At 31.2% G+C, this 18526-nt stretch overlaps 5 protein-coding genes and 1 long non-coding RNA gene across 15 annotated transcripts; 5 read left to right on the forward strand and 1 right to left on the reverse strand.

Annotated features, from left to right (window-relative positions):
- The first annotated feature begins 179 nt into the window (after nucleotides 1-179).
- Nucleotides 180-3231, forward strand: LOC128883451 (eukaryotic peptide chain release factor GTP-binding subunit ERF3A-like). 3 transcript variants are annotated; one of them, XR_008458973.1, is made up of 18 exons: nucleotides 180-357; nucleotides 405-422; nucleotides 474-556; nucleotides 646-731; nucleotides 788-849; nucleotides 1007-1116; nucleotides 1169-1340; nucleotides 1403-1530; nucleotides 1589-1670; nucleotides 1728-1872; nucleotides 1924-2181; nucleotides 2244-2310; nucleotides 2376-2471; nucleotides 2525-2681; nucleotides 2726-2777; nucleotides 2831-2859; nucleotides 2924-2996; nucleotides 3043-3130. XR_008458973.1 is itself a non-coding variant. In XM_054135817.1 (17 exons), exons 1-17 carry the CDS (start codon nucleotides 291-293, stop codon nucleotides 3084-3086), a joined length of 1779 nt encoding a protein of 592 aa, XP_053991792.1. In that variant the 5' UTR covers nucleotides 180-290; the 3' UTR covers nucleotides 3087-3231. The 3 variants fall into 3 exon arrangements, 2 of the variants coding, with proteins under 2 accessions (XP_053991792.1, XP_053991791.1); XM_054135817.1 differs by having other exon boundaries at nucleotides 649-731; nucleotides 2726-2859; nucleotides 3043-3231; XM_054135816.1 differs by having other exon boundaries at nucleotides 2726-2859; nucleotides 3043-3230.
- Nucleotides 3232-3830: 599 nt separating this feature from the next.
- On the forward strand, nucleotides 3831-6834 carry LOC128883253 (uncharacterized). Of its 2 annotated transcripts, XM_054135428.1 has the most exons (16): nucleotides 3831-3945; nucleotides 4009-4093; nucleotides 4150-4251; nucleotides 4330-4419; nucleotides 4529-4596; nucleotides 4649-4727; nucleotides 4792-4893; nucleotides 4942-5025; nucleotides 5158-5321; nucleotides 5382-5480; nucleotides 5531-5641; nucleotides 5909-5971; nucleotides 6022-6111; nucleotides 6171-6213; nucleotides 6267-6525; nucleotides 6583-6834. In XM_054135428.1, exons 1-16 carry the CDS (start codon nucleotides 3932-3934, stop codon nucleotides 6615-6617), a joined length of 1488 nt encoding a protein of 495 aa, XP_053991403.1. In that variant the 5' UTR covers nucleotides 3831-3931; the 3' UTR covers nucleotides 6618-6834. The 2 variants fall into 2 exon arrangements, with proteins under 2 accessions (XP_053991403.1, XP_053991402.1); XM_054135427.1 differs by having other exon boundaries at nucleotides 3880-4093.
- A 514-nt stretch (nucleotides 6835-7348) lies between these two features.
- Nucleotides 7349-9430, reverse strand: LOC128883182 (uncharacterized). 2 transcript variants are annotated; one of them, XR_008458772.1, is made up of 12 exons: nucleotides 9189-9423; nucleotides 9057-9105; nucleotides 8952-8988; nucleotides 8839-8889; nucleotides 8664-8760; nucleotides 8560-8617; nucleotides 8414-8515; nucleotides 8279-8355; nucleotides 8035-8221; nucleotides 7849-7988; nucleotides 7747-7802; nucleotides 7349-7679 (listed from the first exon to the last, which is right to left on the reverse strand). XR_008458772.1 is itself a non-coding variant. In XM_054135273.1 (12 exons), the coding sequence occupies exons 1-9, from the start codon at nucleotides 9313-9315 to the stop codon at nucleotides 8098-8100; spliced, it is 708 nt and encodes a 235-aa protein (XP_053991248.1). In that variant the 5' UTR covers nucleotides 9316-9430; the 3' UTR covers nucleotides 7349-7679; nucleotides 7747-7802; nucleotides 7849-7988; nucleotides 8035-8097. The 2 variants fall into 2 exon arrangements, 1 of the variants encoding a protein (XP_053991248.1); XM_054135273.1 differs by having other exon boundaries at nucleotides 8414-8461; nucleotides 8520-8617; nucleotides 9189-9430.
- Nucleotides 9431-9471: 41 nt separating this feature from the next.
- Nucleotides 9472-12243, forward strand: LOC128883180 (uncharacterized). 6 transcript variants are annotated; one of them, XM_054135271.1, is made up of 12 exons: nucleotides 9517-9789; nucleotides 9847-9961; nucleotides 10012-10091; nucleotides 10164-10227; nucleotides 10286-10397; nucleotides 10482-10607; nucleotides 10652-10726; nucleotides 10786-10890; nucleotides 10947-11091; nucleotides 11196-11276; nucleotides 11340-11426; nucleotides 11489-12243. In XM_054135271.1, exons 3-12 carry the CDS (start codon nucleotides 10049-10051, stop codon nucleotides 11527-11529), a joined length of 879 nt encoding a protein of 292 aa, XP_053991246.1. In that variant the 5' UTR covers nucleotides 9517-9789; nucleotides 9847-9961; nucleotides 10012-10048; the 3' UTR covers nucleotides 11530-12243. The 6 variants fall into 6 exon arrangements, with proteins under 6 accessions (XP_053991243.1, XP_053991242.1, XP_053991244.1 ...); XM_054135272.1 differs by having other exon boundaries at nucleotides 10164-10201; XM_054135268.1 differs by having other exon boundaries at nucleotides 9472-9789; nucleotides 9847-10091.
- A 1346-nt stretch (nucleotides 12244-13589) lies between these two features.
- On the forward strand, nucleotides 13590-15160 carry LOC128883216 (uncharacterized). The gene is made up of 2 exons (XR_008458786.1): nucleotides 13590-14510; nucleotides 14561-15160. It is a non-coding gene; the product is annotated as an uncharacterized LOC128883216 (long non-coding RNA).
- Nucleotides 15161-16696: 1536 nt separating this feature from the next.
- Nucleotides 16697-18136, forward strand: LOC128883215 (uncharacterized). Its single transcript, XM_054135324.1, has 4 exons — nucleotides 16697-17220; nucleotides 17271-17414; nucleotides 17466-17620; nucleotides 17697-18136. The coding sequence occupies exons 1-4, from the start codon at nucleotides 17146-17148 to the stop codon at nucleotides 17791-17793; spliced, it is 471 nt and encodes a 156-aa protein (XP_053991299.1). The 5' UTR covers nucleotides 16697-17145; the 3' UTR covers nucleotides 17794-18136.
- Nucleotides 18137-18526: the final 390 nt, after the last annotated feature.

Raw genomic sequence — 18526 nt, forward strand, 5'->3', positions numbered from 1 at the left:
TCTATCATTTCTTCATCCTGAAAACATCAATGGTAAACAATGTCTCCATTGTGTGAAGGTATTGACACAAATGTATTTGTCATCAAAATGACGTACTTTGAAATAACATTAGAGGAATCTGAACCTTTACTAAACGCGTGGTGTAGCAAAAAAAAAAATCAATTTTTTTTATTTTCTGGAACCATCAAAACTGTCCTCAAGTCATCTGTCCCGTTACTGCTCATTGTTAACATAACGTCTTCCATTCAATTGCCGCTAAAGTCAAGAACAAAAAAAAAAATTTTTGTTTCATGTCGTTGCCGCACCCAACTCAATCATCTTTTACGCTCAACGCAGACTCCCCTGAGTTTATTCCTGGTGAGTGTAGAATTAAAAATGACATTCGTGCTTATACGTTTCTGTAGAATGCTTTAACCCATCAAGTAAGCACAACGACTTATTTTTCCAATTCTCCACTTTATTGAATAATGTAGCCGTACAAGAGTCGTCATCCTGTCTATTGGACTATTCAAACACTTTTATTAAAAATGAAACCAATGAGCAACCATCCCAACAGGTACAAATTCAAGCATTCAATCAGCACGCTTATCTTAGTTTAAACAATTCTATTCATACAAATATAAAAATTAATGCTTCAATGTTTAGCAGAATGTTGACCAAGAAGATAAGTTCAATGTCGTATCACCTTGTTCCTTAAAATTGACACAAACAAATCATTCTCCTGATTCAAGGTAGAAATAACAGCAATTTCGTAACGTCATAACAGAACAAACTTTTTGTGAAATAGTAAAACCGATAACCTAAAACATCACATGGTTCAACTCGTTGGCCTCGATGAGAATGCGCAAGGTAAAAAAACGAGTTTCACACTGTTTATTTGAATCTTTGAATTTTTTATATAAAACTATGTACATTTTATTACAATCCCAATTGTTTTTGTGAAAAAAAAAAAAATATTTTCAAATGCATATCTTCATTGAACTGCTTTCTTTTAATATAATCATAGCTGAAGATGGTAATGACTCGGATTGGGATGCCCCCAAAAGTCCTGAAAAGCTTATTCCAACCGTATGCAAAAAAAAAGAAACTGAAGACTTATTAGGAAAAAATGAAGAGGTAGTAGCATTGTGTTCAATATTGGCAATACAGAGCGTGTGTGGTTCAATAGGTGGCGGCAAAATCGTCAAGCACCTTTAAGGAACCTGATACTAGACCGCATTTAAATGTTGTTTTTATTGGGCACGTGGACGCTGGCAAATCCACCACATGTGGAAACATTTTAGTACAAACTGGAGAGGTCGATGCTCGAATGCTAGAAAAATATGAGAGGGAAGCTAAAGGTAATTGAAATGTATTTCTTGTACTGGTGTGATAATTATTTGACTATGAAATGTGAATCTAGAAAAAAATCGTGATACATGGTACTATGCATTTATTGTCGATATAAATGAAGAAGAACGACAAAAAGGAAAAACGGTTGAAGTGGGGAGAGCGTCTTTTGAGTTGGAAAAGACTCGTTTTACCATACTAGTATGTTATACTTCCTTTCTACAAACACTTTCTCCACATACTTTAAATTGTTTTCAAGGACGCCCCAGGTCATAAGAATTTCGTGCCAAACATGATCAGCGGGGCGGCACAAGCAGATGTTGCCGTTTTGATTATTTCAGGTAATAGGTGACGTGTTGAGAAATAGACCGTTTAACGAAACGACGGTTTTTAAACAGCTCGAAAAGGCGAATTTGAGACTGGCTTTGAAAAAGGGGGTCAAACTCGGGAGCATGCAATGTTAGCCAAAACCTTAGGAGTTTGTCAACTTATCGTAGCTATTAATAAGATGGATGATCCTACTTGTAATTGGAGTGAAGAAAGGTTTTCTATTTGTTTTTTTAACATTTCTTATTTAAGCTAAATTTATAATAGATATCGTGAAATCGAAAAAAAACTAACACCTTATTTGAAAAGTTGTGGGTATAATCCAGCTAAAGATATCAAATTTTTGCCAATTTCGGGATTATCGGGGGAAAATCTTAAACTTCACGTTTCACACCCTAGTTTCGCTTCAAGAAATAACGCATCTTGGTATCCCACAACATCACCTACACTCTTCACTCTATTGGATAACATAAAACTTCCTGAACGTAATCCTAAAGGACATCTTCGCATTCCGTTACTAGAAGGGTAATAATTTATCTATATTTTCAAAGAATGAACCAGTATTCTATTATTGAAATATTTTATAGATTTCGCGATCAAGGTGTTTCCGTTATAGGGAAAGTTGAGTCAGGAACCGTAGTTGCTTCTCAAAATGTACGCAACACTCTTGGATACTCTCAAACCTTATTTTTTATTTTTATTTTGAAATATTAATATAGGCTTTACTTTTACCCAAAAAAATTAAAGTCAAAGTCGTCACCGTAACCATTCGCGATCAAGATGTTGCCTATGCGAAACCTGGAGAAAATGTTCTTGTAAGACATTGAAGCCAATGTTGAGCAATATAAAATTCGTTTTGTCTTGAAAGCTACATATCACAGGGGTTGAAGAAGACCAATTGAGTAAAGGGCTCGTTCTTTGTTCACTTGATCATCCTTGTCCTTGTGTAACGCGTTTTAAAGCGCACATAATGGTAGTCGAGTTACTAAAGCATCGTCCGTTATTGACAGCGGGGTATAGTTGCGGTATGTCGACAAGAATCAAATGTTTCCTCACTTTAATTTTTTAGTTTTTCACGCACACACTTCGCTGGAAGATTGTCAAATTGTTACCTTAATTGAGTATGTCGAAAAATCAACAAAGAAAAAAATACTTAACCCCGCTTTTGTCAAAGGCAATTCTATTGTTATCTGCGAACTTCAAGTAAGTTAAATGAAATTTTAAAGTGTTAAAAAAAAACAATTCTGTTTTCAACTTCTCTTAATAGCTTAACTCGCCAGTTTGTTTGGAAACTTTTGAAACACTACCTCAATTAGGAAGGTTTACACTTCGAGACGAAGGTAAATTTATTTATACTCTAGTACACTTTACATAACGTTTTTTCAGGGAGAACGATTGCTATTGGTAAAGTGCTAGAAATTCTCACTTAGGGTTTTTTAACAAAACGAAAATTAGCTACAAGAAAAAAAATAAAACATGTTCATTCATTCCTATATTTTTTTAATTCTTTTATTTGTATGTGTTGAGTTTAGATTTTTAAATAAAAAATAAAAACAATTAGATCTTATTTTGAACAAAAATCATGTCAAATACTATGTCTTTTGCTGTCTTACGACCCGAGACTGCCCCAAAAATTCTTTTATCCTAGCAAAACATCTATACCTCACTTTTTTATCAATGACAGAAAGTGATCTCACTTATTTCAAATACACTATATGTTATAGCTAAATTAAAATCTATCTAGTTTTCTTCTCATTGAACCTTCAATAAAAGGCTCATTAGTCTCAAAATTGCTTAAATACTATGATGAATTATTAACATGAATTGGAAGTGCCGTCTGATTCTAATTAATGTTTTTTAAGGAAGTCTACAAGTACTTCTATATTTCATAATGACTTTTAAAATAAACCGTTTGGCACCGTGTTTATGGCAAAACCGTTAAGAAAGTAGAAAGAAAGTAGAACTGTAATTAAAATATATTTTATGATGCTGTTCAATACGCCTGATATTTTGTGTTGCACGATGTTTGAATAAACTTGTCATGACCACGAAGTAACGATACGATTAGCACAATAGCACCAAGGTTTTTTAATATGCTTTTATTAAGCAATGCATCAACTACAATTAATCTACATGTTTTTGTATGAAAGGAAAATTCAAGTAACGAGAGAGTCACAGTTTCTTCAGGTGCTCTAAAAATTTTTATAAAAGCTAATACGCTAAATGATCTCATTATAAGAATAGATGAAATGATTCAATTATAAGAGTAGATGAAATGCTTCATCATCAGTACGCATTATTATTTGCTTCCTTTTTATATATCTTTATAACGAAACTTTTGAAACACCGAAGTAAAAGACGAAACAAAACAAAATGTCATGCTGAAGCAATAAAAAAATATGGTTCAACGTCCTATTTGGATTTTCCTATTTTCTCAGTAAGACGCCTTTCCATACCTTCAATTGAAAATAATGCGTTTTTTGAGTTCTATAGATATGTCGAGGATTATTTAACAACAGTGAGTCTACTCACCAAGAAATCTTTCTCGTGTCAGGTGGGGGTGGTGGCGCAAGCTATGGAATTCCGAATCGTTTGGTAGGACAAAACATAACGTGTTGAAAAATTCCAATTAAAAGTTCTCGCATGCTTTCATGGTGTAATCATTAATAAAAGGAATGTTATCAATTCACCTCAAAAGGTTTAGAATTGATTACATCTCATATCACCCTAGGAATCATAGACCATATTACATTTAATGAACCAGTAAGGGGATTTAAAAAAAAATTTAAAACGATACATTTTTAAAGGTTTTATTTAAAACATGACGCATTTCTTCCATTGTTTTCACATCTTTGCAATCGTGTATTTTTAGAAAGAATTTTTCTTTGGATGTCAAAAGAATAAATGTACTGTATTCTGTTTCGATACTTCTACTCAGAGGTATTAAGAATTATTTTTTATTCTTTTTCATTTAAACTGCATCTCTCTCTAGTATCAAATTCTTATGCAGTTGGGTGGGCGTTTTGACTCATGGAGATCAACCGAAGGAAAAACATAAAATGTTAAGTCTTGTAAGGAATTTTGAATATTTACTATTAAAACCACAACTAAAAATACTCTTGTATTTGGGTATAGGAATGTTGCGCTATTCATCCAGAAGGAACCTTTATTTCCACGTACGGACAAGATAGAAGGCTCTGCTTGTACTCTTTCGAGTACGATAAGGCGTCATTTAAGGTAAGTTCAAAAGTTTTCTTCTATTTTTTTTTTTTTTCGTTTTGACAGACCGTCATTAAACAAGCTGCTTGTTTAAAAAACCTTCACACGTCTTCCGTCACGCAAATTTCTTTTTCATCCAATGGACTCTACGTAAATGATATATTTTATTTCTTAATGATCCAGATATTATTTCTCTAATTAACTCATAAAAATCTTCATCTTAACATTTCATTCAACACTTTTTGATCTAAAAATTGTTTTCCCCGATTACATTTTTTTCAGCTACTGACGTGTTCTCGGGACGGAAACTTGTGTGTTAACCAATTTAAAAAAACGGAACCTTATTCGATAACCGTACTATACAAATGTCACATTAAAACACTACTAAGTCCTCATCTGGATTTAGCGACTGAAAGTGTTTCCTATATACATCCACGTTCACTTTTGTAAAAAAAAACAATGTGTTAATTGTTTTACTTTATATCCAATGTTTAACTTCATTTTAGATGGATGACCCAACAAAATAATGCCACCAACTCGCAATCTCCGTTGGTTTTTGCGCTTTCGTCTTCAACAAATTTGGCCGTAACATTTTTATCAATAATGTTAGCACTCACATCCTCCTTAGTAGTTTCACAACTTTTTTTTTAACTAGAGCCCTGAACGTTGAAACTGATGAATCCTTAAATGCCCCCAAGGTGTCTTTATGTGTTGAATTCAATTTGAAACAACGTCAGTGCCGTATGTTTAACCGAATATGTTCAAAGTAAGAAAAATTATATACTATTATCTCGCAGTCCACTCATGTCTATAATATTATATAATCTCATGATTTCTTAAAACTCGAACATTACGTTTATTTAAAAGTGTTTCTTCCTTTCTAAACTTCTTCTTCTAAAACATTTTTAAAGAATGCGTGACGGTCGTCATACCCTTCTTTGAGGCACTATGCTTGGCCCAAGTGCCACCATTTTTACCTAGTCAGTGTACAATTGCCAACTGTATTATACAACGAATCAAAAATTATCTTCAGTGCCGACACTTCCTGGGTTGCTGCTGTTTCCAATACGTTGTTGTATCTCTACACATTAAACAAGTAATGTTGCAATAACTAAACACCAAAGCAAATTTTTATCCCCATTCTAGACACACACTTAAGCTTTTATTAACACATCCTCGGTCTCTTGATCCGTCGGCTTGCGAGTTTCCAACGACTGGATGCATCTTCTTGCAAACGTTTGTTGAAAATTTTACTTTTTGATTTTACACATATCTTATAACGGTCTTATTTGTAGTTGCCAAACAGTTGTTATAACTTCTGGAGATTACAGTATAACGGTGTGAAACTCCTATAAACTCTAACAATTATTTTTGTATTTTATGAAATCCAGTGCTTCAATTTACCCAAGCTTCGAAAAAACAACACTACATACTCTCTTATTAAAAGAATATTAAAATTAACTTTTTCGTTAATTGAAATAATCGGTCTATCTGTATTCTTACTCTTATGTGTTAACGGATTTCTTAAAGGCTATACAGCTCATACCGACCTATATGATTTGCCTTACATCAAACAAGGCGTACCCGTCCAAGCTCTATGTCGGCTGTCTCTTTCTCAATTCATAAGTCGATTTGTTAGTGGAACATTAAGTACGTGACGTAGCTTTTCATTTTTGGCATAAACATCAATATGACTTTATAATTCAGTTCAACTTCCGCCTTCAACAAATTCAACTTTATAATTTTATCCTATTGGAACAATACAATCAAAATGACTTTTTTTTATTAAACGGAAAAGTGTCTCTACACTAATAACCAAGAGTAGATCAAAAGTTTGTATCACTTGCGTTTAAAAAATCATCTGTAACATTTTTTTTGTATAAATGTTGACTATCCAATTAGTTTTAAAACATTTTTTTGAATTTGATAAATTCTTTTTTAAGGTTTTAAAATTTTTTTTATCATTTCAATGTATTTTATGCTTGTTATGCCATTAAAACATTGTTAGCTAGAATCATCCAAATTTCTTTTATTAAACATTAAAGATTTTCAAATACATAATATGACCCATTACTTTCAAAAATAGACTTTTGTTTTATTAGAAATCTTTTTTTATTCCCGTTCAAATTTATTTTAAAGTTTTGAAACTCTTATTAAAGGATAAATGCGTAAGTCGAGCAAACACTATTCGAACTCTGAAAAATATCTTTAAACAAAGTTTTTCTTTTTAATTCTTTTTTATAAAACACTCGTAAAATTATTGTCGTTATAGCCCGTCAAAAAACTACTAAACGTCTCCTTTTTGTGTCTTACGAGACATCTTCGACAATAGTTTCGTATAGACCTTGCTGAGAACTCGGCTTTGATCTTTTTTTTTTTTCTCTATATAACTATGAATAATTTTACTAGGCATGTATCAACCATTTGAAAGCGTTATCGTTCTTGCTTCGTCTCTAATTTGAGTACTGATTTTTCTAATTTAATATATGACTTCCTTTAGCCTTAAAAGTTTTTATCATTCTTTTTGTGACACGGTCATTTAAAAGAATTCAAAGAAAGACTCCACCATGAAATAAGGTGTATCTTTTTTTAATACAGAGAAAACAATGGGTGTTTCTTTAAAATGTAAGACGCTGAATTTATAAGGGTAAATAATACCAATTATTTTCAAACAATTAAAAATGTTTTTTAAATATGAAAAATAACTTTTCATTTTTCAACGGCAAACTGGGGTAAGAAATACAGACAAACTCCATTGGTTTATAGGACTCATTCCATGCCTTCCAATTTCGAATTGTTTTTATCTTATTAATGAAGAATCATATCAACCAATTTTCTTCAAAACTTTTTTTTTAAACAAAACTTCATTACCTCGGCAGATACAACATTCACATACTCCTTTGATGGAATCGATCACAAAACAAGATCTTAAAAAAAAAAAAAAGTAGCTTTACATTTTTTAAAAACACCAACCTGATAAAGGGGGCGTACGATGAATGATTTATCGTCACATAACGATGGCCACAAGTGTACTCTTCTCCTTCCACTGTCTTGGTTAAATAACATCGAGTGTTCACACAGCTTGACCACGCTAATCCCAAAGCGGGAACCACCTAATAAAATGATAACCCGGCAGAACGACGAAGTTTTTTTTATTACCTTGCTAAATATATACAGCGTAGAAGGACAAAAAAAATTTGGAATACATTTTTTCTTTTCACGTTACCTTTTTTCAATATCCTGGGTAACCCCATTAACAAGTATTACAAATGCATTACATTCAACTGCTATACGGTTAATTAATTTAGTGAATCGAAGAAAGAAACGCGCTCGAACATTTACTTCACTAAATAACGAACACAAGCACAATTTATATGGTTTTGACGAAAGGAGTAGTGCTAACAATAAACGCTCATCATCGGTGTCATAATAAAGAGGTCGAAAGATATCGCTTATAGAATCAATAATCAGCAATTTCACCTATAATAATTTAAAAAAAAAAAAACATTTTTAATTTTGCAATCAAGCGTCCAGTTACATTTTCCTTTATAAATTTATAATTTTGCACAAAAATATTCCAGAGCTCCTTGAAAATGTACTTCATTTGAACAAAATACCCTAAAGCGATAAATACTCAAACCTACATCTTTTGTTTTTATATGACACAGTAGTAAACGTTCTAACTTTTTTCTTAAATCGTGAGCAACTGTTTCTTTATATGAATGGTATTTTGTTAAGCCGTCTAAAATAAAGCTTTGCAGGTTAAATCAATGATAGATTAAGACTACCCAGTATATCCATCCACCGTTTTATGGGGAACGCTGCTTTTGTATGAATATATAAAACGTGGTATTGTCTTGAACTTTTGGGTGGGTTCAACAAAACCTTTAAGTTTTTTTTTATAGAATCATATGTCAATTAGTCAGCTTTTCAATAACATGATGTATTTATTCTTTTACCCACTTGAACTGTTAAAGTTAGTACCCATTGAGTTTTTCCAGATCCCCCTTCTCCCTAGCTCAAAAATAAAAAAATTTGTGTTGCCATATAGTTTCCTTATTATTCGTAGTTCGTACAACAAATTCGATAATTTTCCCAGCATGAAATCCACCTCTTTTTTTTTTTTAAAAGTACAAAATTTTATAGAAATGATACACTATGTACATTGAGTATGAACGCACCCTAAAAATTTGTCTATAGATTTAATCCCAGTTAATAGAATACTCTCCTCTAGTGAACAAACACGTACGCAGGGTTAATGACAGTTACATAAAGGGTACGTATTATATTTAGGAGTTGAAAAACATGACTACCATAGTGAGATGAAAGAAACGATTCTTTTAGAATCAACGAATAAGGTCGGGATATCCACCAAGGCACTTTCTCTTTTTCTTCGTTAGTTTGGTCTTTTTTTAAAACCAATAAACTATTATTGTCCATACTATTGTCTACTACTGCTTTTTTGAAAGTATTCTGTCACAGTGAATGAGAGAATTATGATAACAAAACGTTATGTCGGTGTGAGTTGAACCACGACATGATCTACAAATGAAAGTTGTTCCTTTTCACTGTTTCAACAGTGTGACAGAAATTATAATATACTCAGAATGTTTCATAAAATTTAAAATATTTTTTTTAAATGAACACATTGAATAAAAATTTTATTGATAAGTGTGTCTGTGATTGTCATTCTGTGACATGTGATAAAAACACTGAAAATAATCATAGCACTTTGGAATTTCCCACGTGTTCTAGCGAACTGAACGATTCTATCATTAAAAACTTTCAACTATGTGATACGCGACGTGACAATTTCAATTTGATTTCAAGTATTGATTGGGATCAATCAGGTGACTGTCTTCTTTCATGTTCTCGTAATAATACAATAACACTTCATAATATATCTTGCAAAAGGTCACTTTTTTTTTTGTTTCTTTTTTTCAATTTGTTTATATTTCAAAACGATCTTAGTGTTCGGCAATTCTATTCAAAGAAATATGGAGCACATGGCGCAAGATTTTTACATGGAGGAGAAAGCTGCTGTATAGTTGCAGCCAAAACACCCGATAACACAAAAAATAATACAGTCAGTCAAATTCTAAATTCCTTATGTAGAACGACATGGGATGTTCCCAGCTCCCAATATACTCAATTTCGCTTAACCAATGACCAAATGCTTCATCAAAAAACTCGCCCAAAGCCTGACCCACCCGCTGGTATCTTTTTTTCGTGCTCTTACCATAGTATACGCTTACTCCAATTTCATTTCATTGTGTTTTATTACTAAGGATCTTTAAAGTATTGGGATTTGCGTGAAAATCGCTTCGTAAGTAACTTCTTTTTACGTTCAGCGTGAGTGGTTTATTAGTTGTATTTCTCTGATTGTTGACTAAAACAATATTTTTTTTAGTGTGAGTCTGCAAGCACAATTATCAGTTTCCTTACCACCCAACGAATTAATTTGTGCCCCATGTATGGATGGAACTGTTCAGTTTTTCAATGTCACCAAAAAAAAACCTATGGTATAAAGACATGTCCTTTTTCGTTTTTCTTCTACATTTTTAATGACGTCGCGCAAGTAAAATACAATCTTTTTGTTTTGATAGGCTATCTTAGAGACCGGTATGACATCATCCGTCCACGCTTTTCTCGAACAGAAAGGAAATGTAGCAGCCGTACAAATATTACCTTTTACAATTCAATTGTTAGATTTTCGAAAAAGTTTTGAAAAGGTTATTTTTTTATATGATCAAAAACTATTCATTTTCTGTTGAAGGCTCACTATATGTCAATAGATGTTACGACGTCTCTTCATAAAAGTTATGACGAAATGAAATCTTTATGTATAACGGTAGTTTGTAACCTTTTTTTGTCGGTTTTCTCACTACAGATTCTGTTGTACTGAATTAGAATATACAGTTATCCCAATGGCCATGTCTCACACTACTCGTCACTTTAGTGGATATAATGGGTCAGCCGACGTTACTTGAATATGATGCACAAACTGGAGAATTGGTAGTGTTTCTTTAATAAAAAAGAATTGTTTCTATACCAACTTTAACATGTACTAGTTACATCGTTTTTACACGTCTACATCTGTTTCGACTCAACATTTGATCGAGCGATGGAAATGTGACCCAATCGATCCTCTTTCTTATGGCCGTCCTATTCAATTTTCCCCACATATATCCCGAGATGGTCGTTATATTGCTTGCGGTACATTTTTCTTTTTTTACATTATGGAAATATTAAATATAATTAAATAATAAATATTCTATCAAAATTTTTTTTTTTTTTAATAACATTTCGATTTTTGTTAGGATGTGGTGCTCAGTCCACTCTAGCGTTCTGGTCAACAAAGAGTGATGGGTTACCAATCAAAACTCTTTCAACAGGCACTCGTATGTTTAGTCATTCGTTGTTTTATTCATATAAATTTAAACCATGTCTCTTTGCGTATATAGGTGTTGCTCGACAAGTTCAATGGAATCCTACCCAAATGCTTTTGGCCTCTGCATATGATCACCTCGCTTTTTGGGGGCCTTTGGATTGTGCGTTTAAACTTTAGTTCAACAATGCTTTATTGCCGACAACAAATCTAATTTTCACTCAGCTTATTGGGGCTACAAAAAGTCAAAGAATTCTTTTGGTTAGAATATCTATAAATATAGAAACCCGATTAGCAATAAATTTATTACATTATTTGTTTAATGATAATAACAACATTTCTTATAATATATCGTTTACATCTTTTATTAAGGCCGCACGTCTTAAATAGAGAACATCATTTTGCTTAAACAAAACACGAACAAGCTTTAAAAAAAAAAATGTAACAAATTTTTTAAAAACCAGCGTTTTAGAGATTAGAAGATGTGGTCTTTACATAGACTAAATAAATAGAAATATCGACGTTAAACCATATCAAATTTCATATAAGCTAACGCGTTTTCTCCTGATTTTTGAAAAGTACCGAAAAAATTACTTAAATTTATGAATAAAGCTCAGAGCGATAAGGGTTAACGATTGTTTCATCAAATAACATGGTAACATGTTTTATGCCAAAGTTAATCATCATGCTTAGAATTTAGGTAAATAATAGTTTTTTTTATGAAATAACAGGTCGAGAGATTAACTACAGTAAAAGTTTTACAAAGCTTCACTCGGTTTAGTATTTCAGTACGTTTAGTCGAATTATTTAATATGTGATAAAAATCGCATCCGAGCTCCGCTAGAAAATTTCACACAAGAGTACTTTTCATAATTTTTCTTTGTAATAAGGTTAAATAAATAAATTAAATATAAATTTAAATAAGCCTTATAACAATAAAATAAATAACAAAGTATTGTTGTAGAGAAATGAACTTGCGACTCGTGTTTTACCCCATGGTACTTCGACAGCTTATTATTAATTTGAAAAAATTGTTCGACTAGGTTTTATGTAGTAAAAATAATAATGCCAATGGTCTATTTAGAATCTTTTTATTCTGTTTCCCTTTCCCTTGGGTCATTACCCTTTAAAAGTGTAATGCTTTGTTTTTTATAAAAAAAACCAATTCAGCGCGAATTTCCCATTTTTTCTATTTTTTCGGAAACATTAAAATATAAAACTTGTATTTAATATTTAATTTTTTTTAGATTTGATAATATTTTATTAATGTCTACATTATTTTTAAGGCAAAAAAAACCAATTTTAAAAAACGCGTACGTACATCAGAATGATGATAACATCTAAAAACATTAATACTTTTGCTTTATTATAAACTTGTCAAAATGAATTTTACAATTCAATTTGTCGGCATTGCGTTTTGTTACTGGGGTATTTTGTTTATGAAAGTTATGAAGATAACTACCGAAATCGTATTAAAGTTAAAAAAAAAATAAACTCATTAATAAACTAGGGTTCATATTAACAAAAATTTCATTCTGAAAACTAATATTGTTACTAAATTAAACTCGAGAAGTCTACGTAAAAGTCAGTCTCTATTTCAATATTAGAGTAAATTTAAGACGATTGGCCAGTTAATTTCAAAATGTCAATGTTGGGTCACTTGAATGTCACACCTAGAGTTGTAAGGAATTAATAAAGATAACTTGTTGAGAAGTCTTTTATAAAAATTTACTAAGGTAAAAGAAAAAAATGAAAATTTTATAAACAGCAATAGTGGAAATTTGTATTATGAACATTTTATGTATTACTCTTTGGCTGCACTACTAATACGCTAGACTTGTGCAAAATAAAGCTTTGCTTCACGTTACTTCTATGGATAAAAATTTTGCTTCGGACTGTTCATGAAATGCAGGATCATATAGAGTAATGTGGTGGAATCGATATATTTTGCCGAATGTCACTTTGTTGTATTATCACACTTATCGTTTTGTAAAAAAAAAGTAGAACTGAATAGTTTTTACAGTAATAAATATTGGATCTGTAATCGTAACAAATAGGCTAATGTCGTATGCTGTTAGTCTTTTTAAAAAAGAAAACATTTTTAAACATAGGTACGACACTTTTTAAAAAGAATTTGTTAATTATTCTTGTGCATTGCTCGGTGTCATCGATACCAACGATCTACATCAAAGTCTCATATTCTATAAATGATCACACATTAAAGATGTGGATTAAAAAAAGTAATAACTTTTAAAAATTTATTGTTTTTAAATAAATCCATTGGTAAAAAATTTAATGTCGTAAAAGTCAAGGACTTTTATATTTGTGCAATGTAAAACATAGTTGCGAAAGGATGTCTACGAAATTGCTACACAATTGTTCAAATTTCACATGTCTTAAAAAAATTTAAAAGAAGGAAATACTTAAAAAGACGACATTGCATTGAACGTTTGATACCTAGAGTAATTTTCTGGACAGTATAGCACTGAATCCAAGTCAAAATCTAACTGTTTGTGACATGAAGACAAATATTTTTTTGCAAAAAAAGGAATTAAAATAAAAAAAGAAAATTTTTCTTCTACTTCAATTTTTTCTTATGTTTGAAATTGTGATTGAAAAAGAATGAAGAAATAAAAAATTTTCTAATGTAGCATAAGAAACGATTTTCCAATATCAAATGTTAGTATATCGCGATTCGGCCCTCGAGCACAAACTTTTATGGAAACAATTGGTTCGAAACTTATGAATAACAAATTTAGCGTATATCCACATACTATAAAAAAAAAACACTTACCTGACACAGAACAATGAACTGACACCCTAGGACGCTGTCATAGCAGAAGAGTGAATTTATCACAAAAAGAAGCTACGGGTACAGACTAGTTATTTCTGAATTTCATGTTTGGCTGACTTGCAATATTAAGAGGTTCTACTTTACTCGAACAACTTTTTAATTTACGAGGATCATATGTTAACGATCACACACCCTTGCTACTGTATGCTGAACAAAACTATTTACTTAACATTGCTAGCGCTTGAGAAGGCTGCGGTTTATAAAATTGTTGCGAAAACAGTAAGAAGAGAAAAAGAGCCTTTTTGAAAATATCATCATGAAGATCACCAACGGAAAGAGAAAAGTTTTCTGCGATCTCATTTACCGAAGTACGATTTTGGAAGGTACATCACTTAAATGTATAAGTGATGTAGACTTTAAGTTTTTGAATAAAGTGTATTTATGCGTAGAATTGTAAGATTCATTTTTAAATTACGTAGATTTGTCCAACTTTTTTCATGTAGGTTTAAAAACAAAAAAAAAACGTTTATTCTTTTAGCATACCTGTCGTCGACTTACTGAGAAGATTTGAGATGTTATTGTATATACCACACACCAGGATTATTATGGTCACGTATGGATGGATAGTTGAAAGATATAGAAAAAGCAGTGTAGGAAAAAGATGGACGTGACTTTTATTATATTTCGTTAGATTTTTTCCTTGTCTTACATTGATTCTATACCAGTTGATTCAGTAGCACATGACAGTTTGAAAATTTTATTTTTTTTATCCGGAGAAGAAATCAAGAAATGTACAGCTAATGTGGTTGGATACAAAAAAAAAATTTGTAATGTTTTGTCATGAAAGTTCATGATAAAAATCCATAAACAAGTTTTTCTTCCAAATAAATGGGGCGTGTCCAATCTCTACAAACAAAATAGCTCATTTTTGTTTTCATAGAATTTATAGGGTTTTAAATGTATTTTCTTAAAAAAAAATTCATATAGTTTTAAATAATAAATTAAAAATAATATTATCAGTAGAGAACTTGAGTAATTTTTTTTATTTTTTTATAAAAATCTTATTTATATTAAAAAAAATCAATTCATAACATCAAGTCAAATTATAAGAAATTGTCTTGTCTATTGAAAGAGAAAAAGCCGAAATTAAAATAACATGCAAAATTTTTGCAGCTGAGATAAGTAGGATCTTTTAAATTTTATTTCCAAACAATGAAATATTAAATTGTGGCTAAATGTCTGACGTACGCTAAAGTTATTGATATTAGAGATCGTGACCTACGGTTTTTATCGTTTATGAATTATGACCAAGGCATAATGAACCATATAGCATACCTACATTGCGTTAATTATGCAAGAGAAGCGTTACTTTTTCAGCAGTTTACCTTGGGAACATTGTTCGACTACGACTTAAACGAAACAATAAAGGTTTATTAGGACGAATTGAACCGAAACTTTAAGAGAACACAAGACGGAGAGAAGTATACCATCATGTTTAGCTGGTTTCATGTTGTATTGGTGTTGTACCTCGTCGAGTAATTCATCAGGATACGTTTTTTTGTCAGTCGAAAACGGGAATTAATGCATGAATTTCGAGGAATAAAAATGACGTGTTTAATATGCTTTATATAACCTGCTTAAAAAGAAAAATTGGTTTTTTGTATTGCAAAAAAAACTAAGCGTCGTTAAGTGCAATGGACAACATGTTCATGAATCACACTATTTTATAAAACTTTGCAGAGAAATTTCATTACAAAGTAACAAAAACTCTCCCTAAAGAAGACTTAGTTTGGGTTTATTGACATCAAGGTAAATAAAATATATTGACAAAAGATACGGGGGTAATACTCAAATTTCGATAAACAAATATGTACAAAAAAAGTGGTTACTATAAAACAAGTTTCGGTGATTCGTGGTAATTGAATTTTTAGTTGCTCCAAGTATTCTAAAAAAAATAAATCTAGTGGAAGTACTTAGTGATGCAGATACGCTTATTATATCATAAAGTGTAGAAGCTAAGACATTATTTTTATCAAGATAGGGTACACTAATTGATAATTTATGTAAATCATTTAATGAAAATCCTGGTTAGAAAGAATGTGTTTGGGTTGATATTGATAAGCTTTATGGTGAACAATGTTCAAAAAATGTACCCCATAAGCATTGGTAATATTGGATTTTCTAGCAAGCTATGGATACAACAGTGTAGACAACCTTTGAATGAAATTGTTCTAATATATTTCACTACGTAAAATTCATTGTGACTCATTAAAATCAATTTAATAATAACCGTTTTTTTGTTAGTGTCTAATTTATTTCTCGTGACATGTCGATTTGATGAAAACAATACTTTTACGTTGTCTTCCATAATTGACATAATGAATAAAGACAAATTCGTTGTTACAGGGAAAAAAAGAAAGCAGTTAGAAAAAAACGACAACGAAAAAGCGTCGCGATACCCTGGAAGCATGTGTAGTGATTTTGTAAATTAATATTTCAAAAAGTATATTTTACGTATTATTCTTATCTTTATGTATTGCAATAATTATGGTATCAACTAAAACAACAATTAGTAGTTTAAGTTTGATGTTGCGCTATTTATTTATATTATCTTTTTAAAACAATAAAAAAATCTTGAAGTTTCAAAGAACATAATAAGCAAAAAAAAAAATCAAACTCGAGATATTTTCTATATTAAGTCAAAGAGAATAGGATACGTCAAATAGAGTAATATTAAATCTAGCCACTTGTAGATGTTTTGAAGTCAAAAATACAGATAACATCATTTGTGTTGTAGCTTAAACGCTGTCTTTACAACTATAAATTTCATATAAAACAAAAAAGCATTTTTATAACGTCTGTAGAAACAGTCCACTACCATTTTTATGGTCTCCCTCGCAGGTTCAAAATGCACTTGAAAGCTATCTTTTATTCATTTATCATAAAAAACTTGCGAGCAGATTTTTCTTTTTTGCGTAGAAATTTTCTTACAAGTTTGTAAAGGAAAGCAATGCTATATCAAGCTCATCGTTGTCCAGTAACAATTTATGACTAGAATATTCTTGTTTGAAATTTCTTACCTGACAACATGGGTACTGAGGGACTCATAGCATCATTTTTACCATATATAAAAAATTATTTATGGAATTATACACCAGTAACTGTAAGACATCGTTTTCAATAGATGGTTTGATAAAGCTCGTTTCTCTTCAGTTACGTCGTTATATTATTTGTCACAATTCCAATACGTTTCAAAAATTTCTGTTTCGAAATTGTATAAAAGCTCCAGAGTCGATCGAACGATACGACGCATTCATTTCGAAATATTTCCAACCTGATTCTTCTGCAAAAACACCTGTACGTCGTACAAATACCGGCAAGTGATATTATCTTTATATCCCTTATAAGGTTGTGGATTATAAGAGACAGCAAGCACGTGGAACGTACGTTTCAGGAAGCGATGTCTATTTTAGTAATCCGCATATTGCACAAAAGCTTACCAATTTCACTCAACCGTACTCCGTACAAGAAATTGAAACACGAAAGAAAAATCAATATTACAAGTAAGCTTTTTTTTTAATTCTATTGAAAAAAAAAATATAAATTTTTTATCTTGTGAACTTCACGTCGACTACTTAGTATGAAACATTTCTTTACCTCATTGATTTTTGGATTTATAATTTACGATTACAAGCAAAGTCGCCCCATTGTATGGTGTAATACACAATGTCATTGACACTGGGTTGAAAAAAACATCAGCAATCATACGATAATCCTTCCATGCTTCAAACTTGTTTTATGACAACTAGTTCCCGTTAACTACCCTACACGTTTTCATAACATTACAATTATTAACGATTTAATTTATGCTGCATTAAACATCATGTTCACAAATAAACCTTATACCATCTATGTTTAAAGAAGACTTTTTTATTCACTAAAACTTTATTATCAGCCTAAAGAGAAACGACACTATATTATTTTTTGTTTTTGTTTCTATATATAAAATTAAAGTTCCCAATGTAGACAGTGCTTTCCTAAACGTCAATAGTACACACAATTGGGTAAATGTAACCTCATATCACAATTCAATTCATTTTCATTTCCTTTACTATCTATAAATTATATCAATGTAATCAAAACGTTTAATCAATTATTCTGGACTTTAAGGTTTTATTTTTGTTACGTCCAGAAGTGAATGCTTCTTCATTGAACGCACCCTCACACAGCACCGTATACCTCAAATAGTTCAACGACACTGGAGAAGAATGCTTGGCATTCTATCACAATTTTTCCTGACTATATAGTTTAACCTAAGACTGCTATGTTTTTCATTTTCATCGGATTCATATGATTTAAAGTCAATGAACGTTAAAGTTTTTGTACTGTACCCAAAGATAGATGTCCTAATGGTCTCTTGTAGTTGGCAAAAAACTATTTTTACCAATTAGTGTGATATAAAAAAATCG

Source organism: Hylaeus volcanicus, unplaced genomic scaffold, assembly GCF_026283585.1.
Source record: "Hylaeus volcanicus isolate JK05 unplaced genomic scaffold, UHH_iyHylVolc1.0_haploid 12221, whole genome shotgun sequence".
In the NCBI taxonomy this organism is placed as follows: domain Eukaryota; kingdom Metazoa; phylum Arthropoda; class Insecta; order Hymenoptera; family Colletidae; genus Hylaeus; species Hylaeus volcanicus.